We start from the raw sequence: 20,642 nt of genomic DNA, 5'->3' as shown, positions 1-20,642 counted from the left end.
AGAAAGTGATGTAAGGGAGTTTGTGGTGAGGATCTCCCTCCCTTTTCGAAATAAGGAGCAGCATGACTCACGCGTCACGTGGGAACAACCACTGTCGCATCCTCGGCCAGTTCGTGTCATCCATAAAGGCAAGGTAACGCGTTTGTATCATCCCAACTCTAATACGTGCGAAGAATAGGCATTCCGGCCAGGACCAGAAAAGAATTCTTATCACCCGCGCTGTATTTCAACCCTCTTTCGTAGTGGCTGTCGTTAGCGTCACTCGCAGGATAACGCTCGATAGCGATATCGTTATAAGCGGGTTTCACTGTCCAATTCCTTTTAAGCAACACACATACTTTTCTTTCACTTCCCCCGAGGATTCCTGAAGCAGCTTGTTGATGGTGTCCTTTTTGACGCCTTTACTCGTGAGCCAACTGCACGGAAAAAGCATTATGTGAGCATCGATGCAAGAAAGAATCTGCATAGCTGTACGTACATCTGACATTGTTCCCTTTGCTTGTTTGCCTCGGCAACCTCCAGCTTTAGACCATTGATTTCCCGTTCCAACGCTTTGTAGTACGCCTGACGCCCTTTCACATCTTTCTCCAGTTGCGCTTTGCTTTCTTTCAGGTTATTCAGACGGTGCTCCAGTACGTGCTTGTTTTCTTCCAAGCTAAAATCGAACAATAATTATGGCCACCACGAGGACTGGGAAAAACAATCACCTTTTGCGCTCGTGTTCCGAGGCCTCCTTCTGGAACCTCCTGAGCACCTCGTGCTGCTCTTCAAACATGCCAACAGCTTCAGAAAATGATTGGAGAGCCTGGTTTTTAAGCTGCAGTTCATTGTTCAAACGAGTGAACTGGTCATGGAACTGGTCAAACTGTTTTGTCTTGTTGAGGAAATCTCGATTGGCCTCCATCAGTTTCAGGCCCACTTTTTCCACGTCTGCATCCACATCTTCGATATCCGCCTGTGAAAAGCAACATCGCTTTTGGGACCTTGCAAAAGAAGTGATGATGATGATGATGATTTGGGTTTTATGGCACACGGACAACTAAGGTCATAGCGTGCCAAAACTGTGGGCCTCGCAAGAGGGCAGTTGCCAACTTGTAAAAGCCACAGCAGTTTAAGTCCAAATTTTCTGCGAATGGCAAAAATCCACTTTGTTTCTAAACATGATGGAAAGTTACACTTTTGAAGTAGTCCACAGTATGGTAAAGTTACGAGAGAATGCTTTAATGTCAAAGGCAACACTGCGCAAAACTCACTTGTTGAAATTTGGAGACCGGGTAGAGCAGCCTGACATTGAGGAAAGAGTTGTACTGCGCAAGCGATTCATTCCTAAAGTACTGGATCAGTTCTGGAACGGAATTGAAGTTGAGAGGCTCAGAGAATCCATATTTCCCCATGCGATGGTAGATCTTGATGAGCTTGTTGCTTCCACCCACACGTAAGGTAAGGGTGTAATCCCCAGAACCCCTGTCAGTGGCGTCACGGACCAAGAACGTTCCGTCTGGAGTGTCCTTCATTTTCTCTTGGCACTCTTCCCTAGAAATTTACAAATTTATTAGAAAACGAGGGCTCTCAGAAAGTGTGACAGACAATAGCTTACCGAGATATGTCACCCCAATACCACTCGGCTTCTTGCAAACTCTTGGGAGCGTGGTCTGTCGGAGAGGTGACGCTGTGCGTCGTCCGAGACAGTCGTCGAGGCGGAAGGGCTGGTGCGAAAAATGAGTCAAGTTTCAGCCCAGTGTAAGAAGCAACGTGAAAAGAGAGAGTCCTCACCAGGTGGTGTCGCATCAAAGCTCGGAAGTACTTCTCCCCACTCCCCGTGGAAGAAGAGGATCTCTATTATGCGAGCGTGCAGTTTACCGTTGCGAATAATATTCCTGAAAACGAGTAAATAAGGTCCCCTGAATTGAAGCAACCACATGTGCGAGATATTGTCACTTACACAATGCTCTCCCAAGCAGGCCTGAGCAGAAGAAAGCAGAAGACGTTGATGAGTGCTTGTGGACGTTCCTTAAAGCCGTGACTGTGTTGCAGACGGCAGAGTCTATTTAGGTGAGCCATGATGTAGCGCAGAGTGGCGCTGTAATGAGGTGGAAGCTGGTGCACCAACTGTAAGAGGCGAACCTTGCATTCTTCCTCGCCTCCATGCTCTGTAACCATAAGCACCGTCTCAGCATCTCTTCCATTCCATTCCATTCCATTCCATTCCACACTTACTTGCAGCTTCGAGAAACCTTTCGTAGAACTGTACTGGAACAACGGGATTCAGCAATTCCATCAAGTACTTCTTGAGCGCCCCCACGTGGCAGTAAATGTTGAACTCAGAAAGATCCGCATTCATTGGATCTGCAATCCAATATCATCATCAAGCATACTGAGTATGCATTCGCGAGTAAAATATACCTTCTCTGAGTTTGACCGTGAGCTTTGGAAGCTGATCCGGGTAGGAGCAAGATGTGTACACCTTGTAAAGATCTACGGCTGGAAATGATGACCAATTACTTTGCGCAATTGCGACAGATATTGTGGCACTAACCTGGATGCAAATGTGCAAATAACTCAATTTCCTGTATGCATCGGAGAAGATAAGATGGGGCAGACTGCTCGGTCAGGTTAAACTGCGTCGTTAAATCCCTCGACAGCGCCGCTACCAAACAAAATATCTCGATGAGCAAAAATAGACACTGAGAAAAATACCGTATTTACTCGCATATTGGACGCATCCCCAACTTGAGCACCGAAATGGTGGTGCCTTTTTGTTCCCCACATATTACGCGACTTTAGTAGCGTGGCTGGATGGTCTCGTGGCAAAAAAAATGGGCATCTTATACGCGAGTAAATATGGTATAAGTTGAAGATTTGCACGAAAAATGGTACTCTATCTGGGAGAATAACACTTACCCAGGGCAAGCGCACTAGCTCGGTGCGGCCTGTGCGGCTGCTGCGCCCTGCAGGCAGGAAGTACAGTTGTGGCAGCGCACGCTCTGTGGCAGACGAAGCCGCAGTCGTGGCACAAGAGGCCCTGGTGGGCAAGACCTCGCAGCAAATGTCGACAACTGTCGCATTGTTCCGCTTCCACAAAGCTCTGGCACTCGAACTGGTGAGACTGCCTCGTGGCACCTGAGAGGTTATTTTGCTCATACGTCAAAAGGACCAACATTACATAACAGAGGTGGCACTGGCACGTAAGGAAACGTGCTGACAATCAATGTGGCTCACATAGGCCAAGCACGTTGGGACACATTAGTTGCATAATCCCATAAAGATAAAAAAACGAGCATCTCGACCAATAAAACTTGAGCCAGTACGGGTATGGGAAACGAATAATTAGTCGCGGGACATAAACGTGGAAACATATCGCGGGAAAATCATGCTCAGTGAACATAGATGAGGACCAATAGTAGAGCAGCTAGGATAGAGTATCTTTGAATTCCTCCGGGTCTGGGAGCAATACAATGTCATAGGGGCAAAATGAAGAAAGGAAATGCTCTAATAGGCGATTGTGGAAAAGACAACGGCATATTCAAATTCAATACACTCAGCACCGTAGTTATTAGTTTGCAAAAAGTGGCTGGGCCTTGCACAGGAGGATTCGATGAAGGATTCGTATTGCCTGAGCAATACTTGGCAACGTTCCAATTTTGTTACATTTAATGGCACTACTGACCTTCATCTTTCAGTAAGGAGTTCGAATAGTTGCTTCCGTCTTCGCCCTGCAGAGGATGTGCACTCTGAAATTAAGCGAGTTTAATGAGCACACAAATAGAGTTTTAACTACGAGAGCCAAACTTACAGTCCCACGGCAGAGTTCGCCAATACAGAGCAGTATGGCATTCTGAGGGTACTCTTCTCTGATTCCCATTGCCTGGGAAGAAAAAATAATGCACCTTAAGGACAAACATCGCGCAAGCCCCCACAAAAAATGCACTCGGAGCCTCCATTATGAACGACTGACTCGCTGTTACTGACCACCTGCGACCCAACTTTGTATTTTTCCCTCCCACCCTGTAATAACGTAGTTTGCGATGACCCGTAAAAACGCAGCCGGTGGTATGGTAAAGAAACAAATAAATCTGAGCACAAGATACTCATGTTTTTGGCCGAGACATTTTCTGGAAATGCGGAGCATTACCGGAACAGCGTGGGTACACAAAACCTCGGAAAAGCACCCTAAATACAACTGATGCTGCTTTGGCCAGCAAGCAGAAGCCAGCGATAAAAAGGAAATCAATACAAAGTTGAGGGATTGCCCCTTGGTATATTTGGCAAATATTTGTATAACCAGACACACGCAACACATGTACAGCATTATGAGCAGCAGCATATCAAGTAGCACTCATTCCGTTTAATGCCATCTCTTACGCTGTTTATCGTCCTACATGTGCAGCTTCGGAACTATTCAAATATATTCGATTTGAAATTCAAATATAGAACTGGGTATTTGATTTGGAGATAGGAATGAAACGTGATTTGCTTCATCCGAATCATTCAAACATGCGAATATTCACCTACTCAATGTAATCCTAGGATACCTACCGAGAGCTTCTCCCTGTCTAGAGAGGCAAGGTCACTGCCCTTGACATCCTTAGCCTTGAAGACGTCAGCATATGCCAACATGTTCACCGATGCCATCCAGTCTAGAACGTTCTCGCACGTCCACTGGTGCAATGGCTGTGGAAGACACAATAAGATGAACTTTACAACTGTCCAACGAGCTACAAACAAACCAGGAAAACAACAACATATTCTTTCTCCTTCGCTACGTTACAAATTGTTACATGAGCTTGCAAAGCATATTAGAGTTGTTCTTTGAGACCTGAACATGAGTCCATCTATTTGCAATGAATCCCATGACGCACCGCTCATTATCATTAACATCTCCAATTTCTTGACACTTTCTGAGGAAGCCGTTCTCTCATGACTCGTTCCAAAAGCTACACTCCACATATTGTCGAAAAAAGGAAAAGAAAAAACTCCGCACAAAGAAATAGCCTATCTGGCGCCACGAAGAGAAAATGAATTGCACAAAAAGAACCTGCTGGTTCCGGTTTTCCTCAAGGTCACCCACCACCACCAGGTATTACCTGTTTCTCTGCTGCGCTCTCTGCAGAGAGGATAACCAAGGACTCCCTGGTGTGCAGCCAACAAGTTAAGAGAGGATATTTTAATAAATCGCAAATGCTCGAATATCTCTTTTGCGTTTTCATTTTTCAGAGGGGAATTTATGCCCTTCACGTGGTTTTCTGTGAAGGCTCGGAACACGCGCAATACAGGCAGGGAAATATTTTTCTTTCACACGGGCAGGAACTGGGTGCTGTCTTTCAGCGTACACTACTTCCAAGACAAGTTTTACGGGCTACGTTGTTGTACAGCAATGAGCTGGTTACAGGGGTTGTTCAGTGCACTAGGCTGATAAAGCTAAGAATCCGAGGGAGAAGTCTTCTGGCCCACTGGCGGTGTCGGAAAGATAGTTTGGGAGAATTTGAAATGACCCACATTGGCTCTATCTCTAGGCTGAGCAGTGGTTCTGTATAAACCACAGCTACAGGAAGCATTATTATAGGAGTAATTGCGGAATATTGAAGCAAAATAACCACAATATCCAGCTATGACAGCCTTCATCTATTTGCTCACTTCGTAGCACTGAGGTCAGACTGTGCATGGTGAACATGCTGACGAGCAATGTGCCAACTTTCATGTGAAGAGTTGCCAGACGACATCGAGAAGAAAGGTTGTTGGAGAAGTACCACCCCGTAAAATGACGTTCTTTTTCTGTTTCTCGTCTCAGGTTTTATCGTCGTTTTACGATGGACCAGCTCTCCTGCAGCCTTGCACTTGTACCATCAAGTACCACACATTTGTGCTGTTCTTGGTGTTGTTAAGGTCTGATAGGTGAACACATTTATAATGAACAGGATGCAGAAGCAGAGAAGCTCAGGAGGTGATACGTGCAGCCTCGGCATGGTTCATTAAATGACATTCATCGTGAAGGAATACTCCCAGAATTGAAGGGTTTTCCATGAATGTGAAATATGGACTGTCGGGGTTCGAGGGTTCATTAAGGTGTGAGCAAAAGCAATGGGAGGACGCTCTTCTTTTACGCTAAAAGAGAGCCGCGCGACCTATATATAATATATAAAATTAGTAAATTTCCAATGAAAAACAGCTCGCATATTTTAGCCCAGTCAGCGTGCAAGGACAAATATGGCTACTCATCCACTTTGCCAAGATTGAGACAAGCACGCGACTGTGCAACACCCTCTTTCAATAAGTAAAACAAAAACTTTTGGCTTAGCGACAGTCCTTCTACCACAGAATGCGTGCCGTGTGCACCCAAGTGCCTTCTTTCTCAGACATTCTTTCCACTGTTTCTTTTTTGTAAAAGCGAGCACTGGAATCTGAAATCAAAGTACCAGGTTGCATCACCGATACAAATATTTATTTCCGCTAAAAGACCAACATCCCTTCGGGGTTCTTTTTATTTCTGCTTCTCGGGGTTTTAAATATAGCGCTAGGCCCGTCTGTTGAACCCACGCGAGGGATCACTAAAATAAACGTTCAAAATAGGTCCGTCATAAAAGTGTGCGGTAAATAAAAAGAAAAATCTTTATCATAGGCCAGAGACGGTTCCCTAAACGACGAGAGCTTCGGGCGAGTTCAGCCCTGACCGCCCAGTCAAATGAGACAAAACTCTGGCCATTTTGACCGATGCAATTAAAGATGATTGTGTCAGCCCAAAGCGGGCAAGCGCTGAAAGTTACGAAAAGTCAGGAGTGCACACAGCTGCTCAATGAGTCCAATGAGGTAACCACAGTGCAATACGAAGGAGCTTTCAATGGAGCGCTCAATGTGTTGAAAGAAGTCTCGGCAAAATGTTCAGTTGCGACGAATCGAATATAAAAAAGGGGAATGCCAGGATCACATTACGACCATTGATACAACATGGTCTTTCTGCGGCATATAAAAATGCGTAAGAGTTTTGTTTTTGTTACCATTACCGCAACCATTCCCTGCTTGCTCGTTTAATTGTTAAGCATCGAATAAGGCGGCGCTTCTCCGTGTTATTTGAAGGAATACGTGATGGAGCCAGCGTGACTTTGAGGAACCTTCTACTAAACCATGGTAGATGCAATTGTATGGGCTAGGCAAGATTTAATTGATTACATTATTTATTTTGAGTTATTTTAAAAATCTACACCAGCTCGCTCGCATTCTACTTTTAAGTTCGACACTATTAAATGATGCACTAACTGAAACTCGACTAATGACTTCTTTATCAGTAAGAGTTATCATTACTCGCCTCAGCGGTACTTTTTAAGAGAGGATGCATGATTTTGCTTTGATGGCCCAGGGATGGTGCATTAGAAAACGTGCTGGTGGTGGACGCAGAGATTGGCAGATGTGATTGATATCGACCAGACACAATATAAGCGTAATAACGCAAAGGTAAAAGATGAGTATAGAACTCAAACCAGTACGAGTACGGGAGATCAAAACATATCGCGGGACATTATGCACACTGAACATAGATGATGATTAATGGTGGAAGGAAATATAACGAAATAGAGCGTTTTTGAATTCCTCTGGGACTTTGTGCGGTACAATATTATTGGGAAGAGCGTTCCAGGATTTAGTAACGCGACAACGGAATGAATAAAGGAAGTCCTAGTGATTTACACCTGCACGTAAAAGGCTATTGCAAAAAATACGTTGGAAAAGACAACGACTAGAGATCATAGGAAAGTACAAAGAGATCCTTTTTTACAAAAAAGCTACGCTCGGGGCCATAGTCATAAGTTACATAATGAGCAGCTCCAGGAGCCAAGGGGTAAACTAGAAATCATATCAAGGTCGTTCTGAAGAACTTGATAGTCAAGAGTTAGATAGGACGGCAGACTACGCAACATTTTCAGTACAGACTCAAAATGTTGGGGAAGATCAAGTCGGGCTAAGGCTAATGCTATCACCCTAATTATAATCCTCAGGCTCTCAGAGCCCCATTTAAAACACAATGAGCCGCAGAGCAACCCGAGTTGTTGGGGTACGAGAGGGTATTCCCCCGCAGGAAGTGCCTGTCACGCGATACACACATCCTACCACATGTCACGGGACAACATTCACACGTTTCCCAGCTCATGTTTTCTTTCCCTCGTTTTTCACGCGCGAGACACACAGAGCTGAGCACATTGCGCCTAACAAATTTGGAACAACAATATACGTGACAGAAACAGAATTTCGTGAAGCAATAAGAATGCGATAGAAATGAATGAACAAAAAGGTGAGTGAGTGAAACACTTACCACAGCCTTGGAATAAGTGACGGGAAGAGAGGAAGAATCCTTTTGACAAGGATGAAGAATGCTGAACTGAGCACACACGTGGTGGAAACAACTGTGGCACTCTGAAAGGGAAAAACACTCTCTTCAAACGGGTATAACGTGATGGAGATGAAGAAAGATGAGGCTGACACACAAACAGCTTCATTTTTGTCACACCCATTGGTGCGCAATTCTCGTACGAAAAAAATTTATTATGATACGAGAATAAGTGCGGTTTACGAAAAATAGTACAGGCTTCTGAGACACATTTTGGAGCTTCAAGATGGATTAATCGGTACCACAATATATTGTAACACGACGAAGGTGTTCTTGCTCGTGTAGTGTGCGTGCTACAAACCAAAAGGAAATTTTCAATCTATGTCGAAAGTTATTCTCTCTTACATGTTGCGTCCAAAGGAGTGTATACAGGAGGCCACAGGGGTGACCAGCCATCTTTGTAACTACCCTCAAACAAGTGCTTTTTGCAAACCTTGTCCAGGTCACGCGTCATTTTCGTGCGACTTTGTTTACGCGTCGTTCTTGTACTTATCGAGATATTCCCATTGGCATAAAGTCGAGCGGTGAATGTATTTTGCCAGGTGCTTCTTCCGCGACACCGGAACCTTAAGTTTAAGTAAATCGCATCGGCTCGGTGTGTCATAATGCCGGGATGTCATTACATCTTTGGAAGTGGTCAACAATACGGGGCTTCACGTACAAAACTGAGTTTAATGCGAGATTGTGATGGATGGAAATATTTACTGAGGAAACAGAAACGGTGCACAGAAACAGGAAACGCTTCGTTTACAAACCAACGGGCTGGGCCATCTTCAAGGTGACGTGTGCAACCAGGACCTATCCATAATGCACTACATTTGCCCAGCACACTTTCGTCTGTGGAGCAATACATCGAATGCCACTCCTGTGCAGGAGACATCCAGTAACGCACTCTTTGGTTTTGCAATGTCACCGTGTCGCCCAAATTTCCATTCTGATGACAGGATAAAAAAAAAGTTGTTGGAAGCACCAACCAACTCCTTTTTGCATCATCGCTACCCCGCCGGGAACAGGTTTTATGCGCCTGCCCTTGAATACCGACCGAGATAAGGCGGACGAGGTTTTCGCTTTCGCATTATCTTATCGAGGAGCCCTCATCGTAACGCTCACATGTGCGCCCATATAACTCCTTATCGTCCCGTATATATGCAACCGCAGGGCCAACGCTTCTATCTTATCGCTCTATTTGTCCTTTCTTCCGGTACCCGAATAAGATGCCATTGTTGCCAACAAGGTCGGAAGGATACGGCTCTAGCGTGCGTCGCGTCACGTCACGCTCAGCAGTGGCGCGCACGAACGCTGCTTACGACACCACAACGGCGGCGGCCTGTCTGGTGGCCAACGTCCCTATTTACGTGCTGGCCTTTCAGGAATTTCGGGGCAAAAGAATTCTGCACCGAACCGCACCCGCTACAAATGTGAAAAAAATGTTGGCGCACAAATCCATTTCTGCTCCAATTAGCGACAGTGGACGAGGCGCGGACAACTGCAGTGGTTTACTCAAAGCACGGGGGGATGTGTTACAGAGGAGGAGGGCATTATTAAAGTTACGTGAGAACGGCTTAACCTATCATTACAACGCAAATAGCGAGGGCCTCCTGTACAGGGGAAAAGGTTAGGGTGTGTGCTGCCAAACACTTGGCCTGGATAAATGACTAGCTCACCGGACCTCCCCTCCCCCCACTAGGAAGCCGTAAATTGACTGCATCAACGGGGCAAGCATCTTCCAAACGAAATAGACACTGTCTGCGCCTTGCCTTACACATGCAAAGAACTATCAATACACAGCACCTACGAGGCTTCGGTAAGGATACGCAAATAAAAGAAAGTAAAGAAAAGAGAGAGAGATTATGGAGCGAAAGCATATGGATATCCATATGTACTTAATTCATTAATGGTAACAACGTAAGAGCCAGTAACGTTATCGCTTAATCTAGACGCCTCCGATTTATTTCAACTCGCACAAGAGGGAAAGAACATGACACACAGTGACGCACATCTAGACTCGAAACGATTGGCGTTGTTAGCCTCACATATGTGGTACAAGAAGAGGAGCATGTCATGCATATTGGCACGCAAAAGGTATTCAGCTTGCACCGGCCCTCCAGAAAGAGGGAAAAGAAGCACGCGTATAGGCGGGGTGCGCCAGACCACCAGAAAGAGGGAAAAAGCACTGGTAAAGCTATGGTGTGACGTCACGTGCAAGCCATGTATAGGAAGCACTGGGTTTCCGAAACGATAGGGGCCAGTACAAAATACGAAGGACCGACTAAATTATTGGTGACAGAAACAACGTAGTTATTTTCGATACATACACCGGCAGTGTGAACATGATTGTGTGAAGCGGCCGCTCCAAAGGGAAAAGTATCCATCCACCCATGTGCGCAGCGTTACGACTGTAGCCTAATGGTGAGATGAACTGACGTGATGGCAGGAGGTGAAACGATCAGTTTTGTGACCATTAATAAGAGCGGTACGCTGCCTATTGCCTCCATTCACATGACACAAATGTATATGCAGATATAAGCCAATCCTTAGTATGCGTGATGATGACAAAACAAGGACTCTAGTCCTTGTAGCGAGATACAAGCCCCTTGGAAGCCTCCCGAGCAAAGCGCCCATTCCCATTGGCAGCCGTAAGCACGTCACATGACTGGCGGCGGCGAGAGCTGTGATGTCAGAATGTAATGGACGTTTCAGAAGTCGCAGTGGTAGGGCTTTTAGAGCAGTTGCGTGAGCGGCAATGAGAACGCTTTCAGATATTACAGCGCAAAAACTAAGGAAGTGACTGCTTAGGAGCTCCAGTAACTAATTCCAAGGGTTGGTGAGCAGTACCTCTTTCAAGTGTCCATGATAGCAAAACCCTGAGACGAAGGACATCTCCAGCGAGCCACCGTCGTGGGTAGCAACCGCCAATGAGGCTGTCCCCACCGGCCCCATTCAACGTCACGGAGATAACCTTGTCCGGCAACCCCAAAGTCATAAGCAGTGGTGGAACACCCTCCGGGTTACGTAACGCGCAACAACGAAGGCATATCTCGATCCCACCATTCGGAAGTCGTCTGTACAGCTACCGACTTCCTCAAACATCCTGCCTCAAGGGACGCCAAAAACACAATTTCGAGGCGAAATGTAGACACCGGCCCTGCAAGGCTCGTAAAAGCCCTTTGGCAGTGATTCGATAGGTGTGTTCCTGCAGCTGGCTAACCTTTCCAGTGACTTCCTTCTTTCATCGTAAAAGCCGTTTAGAATTATTGTAACGTAAATAATAGAGATGAACAGCAAGGGGAGCCGCTACGCATCCATCCAAGATACTAGTGGAGCGCTATCGAAACGGTTTTCTGTTGCCGAGAATATCTCTCTGTACAGTCTATAAGACTATTCTGTTATCTTCGTCAGCCGGCAACTGATAACGGCCTACTTTTGTCCACAAGGGACTCTATGAACGACAACGGGTTTTTAAATGGTGTATATTTTCTTTCACAGTGCAGTTGCATGTATGAGAATAAGTCTCACAAAGGAAAAGCGATTTTTGTTAGCTGCCTCATGTGGAAAGAAACGCCAGCGTCATCCGCATAGTAACTCAAGCTCGGACGCGCGCCTGGGCACTACCAAGTGGGCCAAGGCCGAGCCGAAACGTCGGTTAGGCCTAAAGGGGTAGTAGAGCACTACGTCCAGATGAGGAGCTGACCTTCTGGCTGATTCAGCTTTCCAGAGTCAAGGCATATTATCTCCAAAGCGGCATGGACCCGTTCTGACCACCGGTGGCTTTGCATGGACCTTCCTGGTCTCAAGAGGAGGGCGGATCTGGGTCACCAGGTTCGTTGACCCCTCCAAGAGAAGGGTGCCATCCTCGGACAACTTGCCTGGGTATCGTTGGCTCCACCAACAAACCCCATAAGGGTTTGTCATTTACCACCAGCGAAGGTATCAGAGGTTGCGAGCGCAAAGAACGCTCAGTAATACCCCCACTATAATGTCGGATGTGTGACATTTTCATCGCGCAATGAGAAGACGCCCTCGAAGCCCGAGGATGACTGGCAGAGGATCAACTCTGTCGGACAACTTCAAAGAAATCAAGACATTCCAGAACTCAATGCAGCGTGAATCATAAAATATACGGCTTCTATCATTGCTCCCAGGCCTACCCAACGAAAGACGACATGGTGGCTATCACACCTGAAAAAGGAAAACCTGTCTCGCTTCAGTACAGTGCTCGAAACCGTACATTCCTACGACAATCCTTTGCGTGCAAAACTGAATCTCAACTCGCTGTGGGGCAAGACCACACGCCGCATTTCGTGATACCTGACTACATACGTGATAGCGCTCCACTAAATTTGAATCGAAATCGGTGGCTTTGCACAACATAGCCGATCGGAAGCCAAAACAAAGAGCTACCCAAAGCCATCGTTTATATTAGCATTGCAATGGCACTGTTGTGCATGTACGGTTACTATTTCGATCCAAGTAGGTGATGAAAAAGAGCCGGAGGAGCCGCGCTCTTCGATCGTCCCCCATATGGAGAACATATGCGAAACAGCCGGCCGGCAGAGAAAGCATGGTCGTCCAAAATGGCTACTTACTTTCTACGTTAGAGTCGACTCAACTTTGACGTTACACGATGACACACACACACGATCCCATTAGATAGTTTCAACGGGGGTTCTTGAAAAATCCTACAAAATGTGAGCCAGGCTTAGCTGCTTCCCGGCGACGGACGATGATTTAGTCCGAGCCATCTTGCACTCCCCGATCGGCGAATGCGGTATAGCACATCATCGCAGCGATGGCATTCAAAACTTCCAACAGCCCATCGCTAACCCCACGACAACACACACGGACAATACACTATGAATCGATTTACTCCAACCAAGCACCCGAAACCTGAAGCAGACAACCCGCCTGCTCCGATACTTCTCCAGCCAACCACAATGCCTCTCGACGCGAGCAGTCGTCAGATGGCGGTGAGGTCGCGGGCACGTCAACCAATGGGAGGCGGTGGCGCAAGCGCGACGTTCGCGACCTCTGATGCCCACTGGGCTCCCTTCCTCCCCCCCGCACCAGCTGGGAACGTGTCACGTGACTTGACGCGAGCGGACCAACTGCAGCGCGAGGGCGCAGTTGCTAGGCGGTCGGATGGCGAAGCCGAAAGGTAGAAACAAAAAATAAGAGAGCGAGACAGAAGTGTCACCCGCGCGCTCTAGTGCATACAACGGCAGTTAAAAAAAAAAAAAAAAGTAGTTGGGTATTAGCGAGGTCGGGGGAGGACGGGCTCAGATGACGGGGCTTTCCGTTACATCTCCCGTTCATTGAGGCAGCTGAAACGCACGTTACACCGATACACAAAACCAGATCGAAATTCGAGTAAAGGAAAGCGACGGGTGTCGAAGAGGTTTCGCGTTACATTCGTAGCAGACCTCACTAAATGGGTCGACATTAATCATATGCCACCCTGAGCAATTTTCTAGTCACGTATTCACGTAACCCAAGAACGATAAAGATTGCCTTGACGTCATTTGGCTTCCACAGGACGCTCGGTTATCTTTTATCAAAGACTGCGCGTGTCGAGGACTAAATGGAGTTGGGCTACGCTTCACCCGGTGCCAATGAGGAGCACCTGCTGCCACCTCTGCTCGCATCTGGTGGCGGTCACGTCGTCTGGGCCGTGGTAGAACAATGCGAACTAAAACAATTTCTTCCATAGTCCAGTCTCAGGGAAACTAAGAAACGTGTAAGGCAGACCACGTAGAAAACAGCCCGCGCCATTTGGAAGTTGCTCGAAAATGTTTTTCAATTGTTTCTGAAGCCGCGTCGGACTTTATGAAGATCACAGAAAAAAAAAAAGAAAAAAGAAGAAGTGTAAGACTGCTAGGAGCATCGAATGTTAACGACAAGCTCTACCGAAATGCAACGCTGGCCGTAGGGCTTTAGGAGCACACTGTGGGGCTCAAAGCACAACCCAAATGACAGCCAAATATTTAGCCCAATGCCAAAGAGCAACCACTCATATATTTTGTGGGTCTGAGAGAGCTACCTACAATAGTTACGTTAATCGTTCGCATTTTAGTGAAGGTTGTACGACCCCCAATGGATGGCAGGTGTGTGCTTTATGATCTAAGGTTGTGGAATGCACCGAGACAATAAAAATCCTCAGTCGTACGATGCACTCTAAAATAATATATAATAACCATTTCAGAACTGTCCGGGGGTGTCCTTTTACACAGGGACTCGTATCGCTCGAAGGCAACTTACGTCGGAAAATAGAGAGACATTTTAACCCTTTTTAGAGAAAATGCGATAGTAATAGAGCGGGAGGTACGGCAGTTTGATCGGAAGTGAAAACGAGGTTGGTCGTCGACCTCCCTCGTTTCCCGTTCTCTGACCGGACGTGACGTCATAAAGGCTCTTGTGAGTAGCAGAAAAGGATAACCCAGAATGGCAAACGAAGACCAGAGGTCGTGTCTCCCTGGCTGATGATAAAAACACCTTGCTGGAAAGGTGTGTTACACCTCAATGGGTAGAGCTCTGCGCTCCATGCGGAATCGTATATCCCACACGTGCAGCTCTAACCTAATTATGTCCGTCCATGAGTGATGGTTAGTTGACATAGTAGAGCGAAAGTGAAATCAAGTTTGTCAGGGTTTTCACCCAACAGTAATAATTAACAGCATACTTATATGTTGATAAAAGACAGTAGAAATTGTCCTTGTTGGCGAACCATCCATGTATACCAACTGAGCGAGTTTGACCGAAATTCCCTCGCGAAACAACTATCTGTTCTGAGGAAGGCACGCGAGGGCGAGGTCGGCCGATGAGGGTAAGGTGGCTTCGCAAGAGGAGGACGAAAACATCAGCGAGGAGTCCAAAGTGGCAGGACATGGAACCAGCGGGTGCTTCAATTGCCGATGCAATCGTTTACCCGAGCACGCAGAGTGGTAGGTAGAGGTACGAAGACGTCAAGTCCGCGGGTGAAAGCCCGGAAAAGAAACTGTTGGCCGAAGCGGGAAATCCACGTTTCGGCTCTGGCCAGCTCGTGAACCCCTGGACAAGGGGCACAGGTCCTAGCGAGAAACGCTGCAATATCATAGCGGTTGACAACCGTACCCCCGGATGAGCTAAGCCGTGGACGCATTGGGGACAACCGGGACTCGAATCTCCACCACTCTGTGACAGCTGACGATCATTTTATTTCTCGTGCACCACTGATCAAGGTATCGATATAGTAGCGTAGTTTGACGGTTATTCCATAGAATACGCGTGACATAGCTATGCTATTGGACTCCTATCGCGGTGTTTGTGCGCTGAGTTTTTGAATAAAGCGTCACACAAGAGCAGACGCCGGATGTTGGGACTATGCCGGAATTCCCTCTCTAATGACGGCGCCTTTCTGTTCAAGGCACCGCTCTCTCATACCAGGGAATGACGGAGCCTCTACAGCTCCGCTCAACTTTAATATTCGTTCATTTCATATATAAAACGTCAGCCAGGTAGATCGTCCATTTCAAGATACAACCGTCGCGTGCGCAGAAATCTCGGTACGGAGTGTCGAAGCAACTCGTACCCTTCCACCTCAGCTAGGATCGCACCCGCAACCTTGGGGTCCACCGAGGCCGCTGCTTTTAATCGAGGTACGGGAGCTCCTCGAAAGAAACGCAATAAAGGTATGCAAAACGTCGACCTGGATTCGTAAAATGTGCCTCAGGAGCACTTGGCCCATCGGATGCACTTTGAGGGCCCAGTAAATGTCACTATATCGATAATAATCCTGCAAGGAGTGCCGCCCGTGTCGTGATAATAGCGTGTAATGGTTAGCAGACGACAGTAATGCTTACCGACTGGTGCAGAGGAAAGGGGTTGCCTGGTCTGCTCGAAAGAGCCTTGTCAGAGCAGGTGCAAGACGGTGACTCACGAGTGCCGTTGTACCCCAGCTGCATGTACGTGAGCTACAAGCGGTTATTGCCCCTTCTTCCAGCTGCTGCCACGCCGTCTGAGGTATACACGCGCTGACCTTCATCAGCGTCTGCAGCGTCGTTCCCGAGAACAAGATTGATCGGCGAGGAATGGACACGTTGTTTAGAGCACTTCTCGTTGCCAGCTCTCGAGTTCTTCAACAGAAGCAATATCTTCCAGCAAGCATTCTCTTTCGTCCTTTTAAATAGTGCTTTTTGAGAAGTTCACTTTATCTCGAATAGATAATTCTATAGTTTCCGTTTCGGGGAGTGTCGGCTGTTACGTACCGGCCCCGCCCCGATAGTGATTGACGTCTGCACGGAATAAATCAGAGTCACTAAACTAGGCGAACATATGCGAAGGGATGGAGAGATTATAGGCTCCAAAGGATTAGGCATGATAAGGACAGGTGAAATGAGACATAGATGTAGTCTTTGCACCGCTTGTGGCTCGAGGATCCAATTGGGTCACGTGACACCGTGAACAAGTATCCAACGCGAAGATGGGTCCAAGCAGAGACGGAAGATCCCACGGGAAGGAGGATCCTCATGAGATAAACATCGTTAGTGGCACGCCGTGGCTTTCAGTGATCGTATAGCCGCAATAGGAATCTTACAGTCCCAGACGTATAGTGCTGTCCCTTTCCGCACTATTTTGTTTGTTGTCGAAATAAATGCGCAGATATTTCGCATTTCGGCACCAAGTTTCGTTGTTCAGAGTCGCTGCTCCAATTTCATCCTATTTCTTTTACCACAAATGCACGCAGCTAGAAAAGGAATTGTGCAAGTTTAAATATTGCATAGAAGTAAAGTGAGAGAAAGAGCCTCAGTCAACAAAAAATGGAATGCGAAAAAAAACTATGACGCGATGGAGCAGTTAAAAGTATTTGCCGGTGGCCATGAAGCTGGCTGGCAGTAAAGACTGTGCCATGGCATTCCTTGCACTGACAGTAATTTAATGACATTCAGCCAGGTATGCATTCTGATCCGCGCTTTCCGTTCGCAGTGATGTGCATTACCACGGATGCATAGTATATAGTCCCCAACCGCAATGTTTTTCGGCCATCTCTTTATTGCGGTATTAATCTTTCTTTTTGAAGAAGAGCTAAAGGATCCAAACGTGTTGGAGTATACAACGGGCAAGAGGGTCCAAACGTGTTAAAGTATACAACGAGCGGAAAGATCCAACATTGGATCCTACTGCCCGTTGGACCCTTTGACATATAATCCTGCAGGTGGGTTCTATGGCAAGGTGGACGACCATCCTCTCGCAGACAAGATACATCAAGATAGCATCCTCGTTGTACGCCTTTCCATATTTAAAAAATTAGCGCTGTCGCTGCTCATGTAGCAGTCGTTCAACTTCCAAGAAAATGCGGAAATAATTTTAAATTACGCGAAATGGTTTGCAGATGTGGGTCAAACGGAGGAGAGATCATTGCGCGCTGTGGGGTTTGGTGGAAAGAAAAACCATCCCCTTGCGAAAGTACTGGTCCCTCAATGATAGTCCTTCTAAAGTTTGAATACGCAGCCTCCGTGTGGGATACTGATCACGGCACAATCTCAATAGCAACAGTACAAAACCCATATTCCGTGGTCACAACCACACCGACAGCGTCACAGCTATGAAACAAACAATCTGCTTGCCACTCGCCGAACGATAACTTGTCTGTTTGTTTTACAAAATTTATTGTCGTGATAATTAGCTGAGAGAATCGTTAATGCAACAGTGTAAATATATTTGAGCTCGTACCGAACACTCGTGCGTATTCCCCTCATGCTCAACGAGGACATTTCACGATTCATTTCTGCCTCGATCGTACAACCTCGGGGCGTCAGTCCATCCATTCCTTCACGGGCAGAGGGCAAGGCTGTGTGTAAGGCATGGAAGAAATCCACCTTTTTGCTTGCTGTGTCTTCGTCGGCGACGGAACGGACTGACGCCCCGAGGTTGTGGAAACACGGGTTTCCACGATGGTTGCAGTGGAACCGCCTTCCCGGTGCCATTACCGACGCAATTTAAGAAATGTTTATGCGACCATTTCGCGGCATAGTCATTTTTCAATCTCCATGTTGTAGACATGCACTGCCATTGTTTGCTCTTATCGACCCAAATGTTTCATTTTATTCGCGTGGATTTCGTAAATCTTTCTGTAAGAATTCTGCTTAAAAAAGAGAAACTGTATATCGAGTAAACATAAAAATCCCAAACCCGTGTCTCGACCATCACAGATGTTCCCCTTCACGTGCTCGGTTTCCTCACCAGGTTGCGCTGAATCCATTTCTGGGCTTCTTGAAGGCGGACCTTTCCAAGGATGAAGGGAATTTTAACGGAATTCGTTTGGACGGAGAAGGGCATAAGTATTTACCGCTCAACGCATACATTCAGCTTTTTTTCATCCCAAAGAACAGTGGGAAACTGTGCTTCAAGTAGCACAAAATCTGCACTATTCAACATTTTTATGGCGCGTTACATACTATGTTTGATGCTGACAATGTTTTATTTATCACTAATGATGCGAACATTTGCACAAAAAGACTCGAGGCGCAGCCAGACTTTGAATAAAGATTTCCATAACTCAGTTTTTTCGCAGATATACTTAAAGAGTGATATTAAACGGTAGGAACAACTTATTTATTTACACATGGTAAACAAGACTTTCGTGCACGAGACTGCACTTCTTCAGGCAGTCTCGTGCACGAAAGTCTTGTTTACCATGTGTAAATAAATAAGTTGTTCATACCGTTTAATATCACTCTTTGATTTACTCACCACCGGCAACTTGACATCGCCTATTTTTCCTGCCTTCAAATATACTTACATAGAGAAAAAAGAAAAGCAAACTTTCAGGCGACCTATAATTCCCAAATTGCATCAAAGTGCAGGTGAAATATCTTGAGGGTATTTTCTTTTTTTTTTTTTTCTTACAGCGTTACTATATTTTTCAAGTCCCATAGCGTACGCATCCCACTTCCGTGCTCCTTGCCCTCACTCGACTGCTCCGAGTTTCGTAAAAAAAAAAAAAAAAAAAAAAAAGACAGGAAACAAAGGTTCCCATTGTTCATGTCGCACATATCTCATTCCCAACTGGTAGCGAAGCAGTCACGATTAGGTTGATTAGTAACATGTATCGCGATATGACATCCTCCAACTAGCAAGCAACAAGAAGCATCTCGTCATAATAATGACACACCAGAATGCAGGTCGGGGAACGCCAGCCACCCCAGTGGAAAAACTGTTCATGTGTGGACATTTTCCTTCATTTTGCCCCGCTCGGTAACCTCACCTGAACAACTATCGCACGCGAGCAATCTTCTTTTTCCTTCATCTCTGGGACATGTTTACTGGATGGATATGGAATGTTACGTTATCGTCAGTAATACTCATTAAAGACGGCGGCCACCAGTATTTAACCCAACGGGAAGAGCGATTTTGGCAGTCCACCCCTGTTGTTGGGGTAGGGAGCGCATGGAGACATGTGGAGTAACGCGACAACGCATAAAAGAAAAAATAAGATAGGGGCGTGCAACTTGCACATGGGTAATGAGAAGCACACATGCATAAACTCTCGGATTATGCGTGGATACATTAGTTGGCACATAAACTTGTCCAGAAAGGCGTCGTAGGCCTTTACACCCGAAGAATGTTCTCGGGCGTACCATTTTATTCCTAGGGTCTGTTTTCGTTAATGTCGTGGGATTGTGCGCATTCTATTGGTGCACTTTCCAGAAGCTAATAGGTACTATACGAATTCGTGTCTTCATACAGTATCACTGCCAGGTTGCCAAGTTTTGCGAGGCTATGATATTTCTGGGGGAGAATTATTGGCTACTGAGGTGTATAACATTTTGAGGCTGATAATTTTCGCAAACAGTGAGCGAAAGTGCATAGTTAAATGATGTCATTTAGTGTACTAACCGGTGTTCTAAAGTGGACTTATGTAAATAAAGATTCCTTTCAACGACACCAAGCCAGCATGATATGAGCTTTACGCAAGAGTGCGCTCGTGCTGGCCACATTTTGGGAGTTGCTAACGTCAAGGTGAGAGACTGCCCCTCGCGTAGCCAAATTTTTGCGACCGTTTATACGCGGACCTGTCTTTAATATTCCAACAGCATTATTAATAATGGCACACCAGCGAGCCCACTCCTTCGCGTAACTTAGTCAAACTCACCACTTTCAAAGGCTGCGTAGTAGTATCACCACCTGTGTCCGTCACAGGATTACCGAATTCTGAAAATGGGTTCAAACACGTGTCTTCTTATCTATCCTGCTGCCCATTAACACACAAAGGGCCATTACTTTTTTCAGCCTC

The 20,642-nt window shown here is 46.3% G+C and overlaps 1 protein-coding gene across 3 annotated transcripts in view; it reads right to left on the bottom strand.

The window, feature by feature from the left end:
* Positions 1 to 20,642, bottom strand: part of LOC135390588 (phosphatidylinositol 3-kinase regulatory subunit gamma-like) — a 56,320-nt gene that overhangs the window by 3,643 nt on the left and 32,035 nt on the right. For 2 of the 3 annotated variants that reach the window (XM_064620334.1, XM_064620333.1), the window contains exons 6-20: positions 8,300 to 8,400; positions 4,537 to 4,671; positions 3,794 to 3,865; positions 3,668 to 3,731; positions 2,902 to 3,120; positions 2,537 to 2,647; positions 2,404 to 2,481; positions 2,218 to 2,346; positions 1,943 to 2,150; positions 1,774 to 1,877; positions 1,598 to 1,706; positions 1,254 to 1,533; positions 708 to 955; positions 479 to 655; positions 339 to 416 (exon numbers count right to left, since the gene is read on the bottom strand). In XM_064620334.1, coding sequence (XP_064476404.1) covers positions 339 to 416; positions 479 to 655; positions 708 to 955; positions 1,254 to 1,533; positions 1,598 to 1,706; positions 1,774 to 1,877; positions 1,943 to 2,150; positions 2,218 to 2,346; positions 2,404 to 2,481; positions 2,537 to 2,647; positions 2,902 to 3,120; positions 3,668 to 3,731; positions 3,794 to 3,865; positions 4,537 to 4,671; positions 8,300 to 8,400 — 2,113 coding nt within the window. Of the gene's footprint in view, positions 1 to 338; positions 417 to 478; positions 656 to 707; positions 956 to 1,253; positions 1,534 to 1,597; positions 1,707 to 1,773; positions 1,878 to 1,942; positions 2,151 to 2,217; positions 2,347 to 2,403; positions 2,482 to 2,536; positions 2,648 to 2,901; positions 3,121 to 3,667; positions 3,732 to 3,793; positions 3,866 to 4,536; positions 4,672 to 8,299; positions 8,401 to 12,960; positions 13,369 to 20,642 lie in introns of those variants that run through there. The other variant, XM_064620335.1, reaches the window with a different exon arrangement.

This window comes from Ornithodoros turicata, chromosome 4, assembly GCF_037126465.1.
Source record: "Ornithodoros turicata isolate Travis chromosome 4, ASM3712646v1, whole genome shotgun sequence".
NCBI lineage: Eukaryota > Metazoa > Arthropoda > Arachnida > Ixodida > Argasidae > Ornithodoros > Ornithodoros turicata.
The sequence above is the reverse complement of the archived record's forward strand: the minus strand, read 5'-3'. Positions and strand labels throughout refer to the sequence as shown.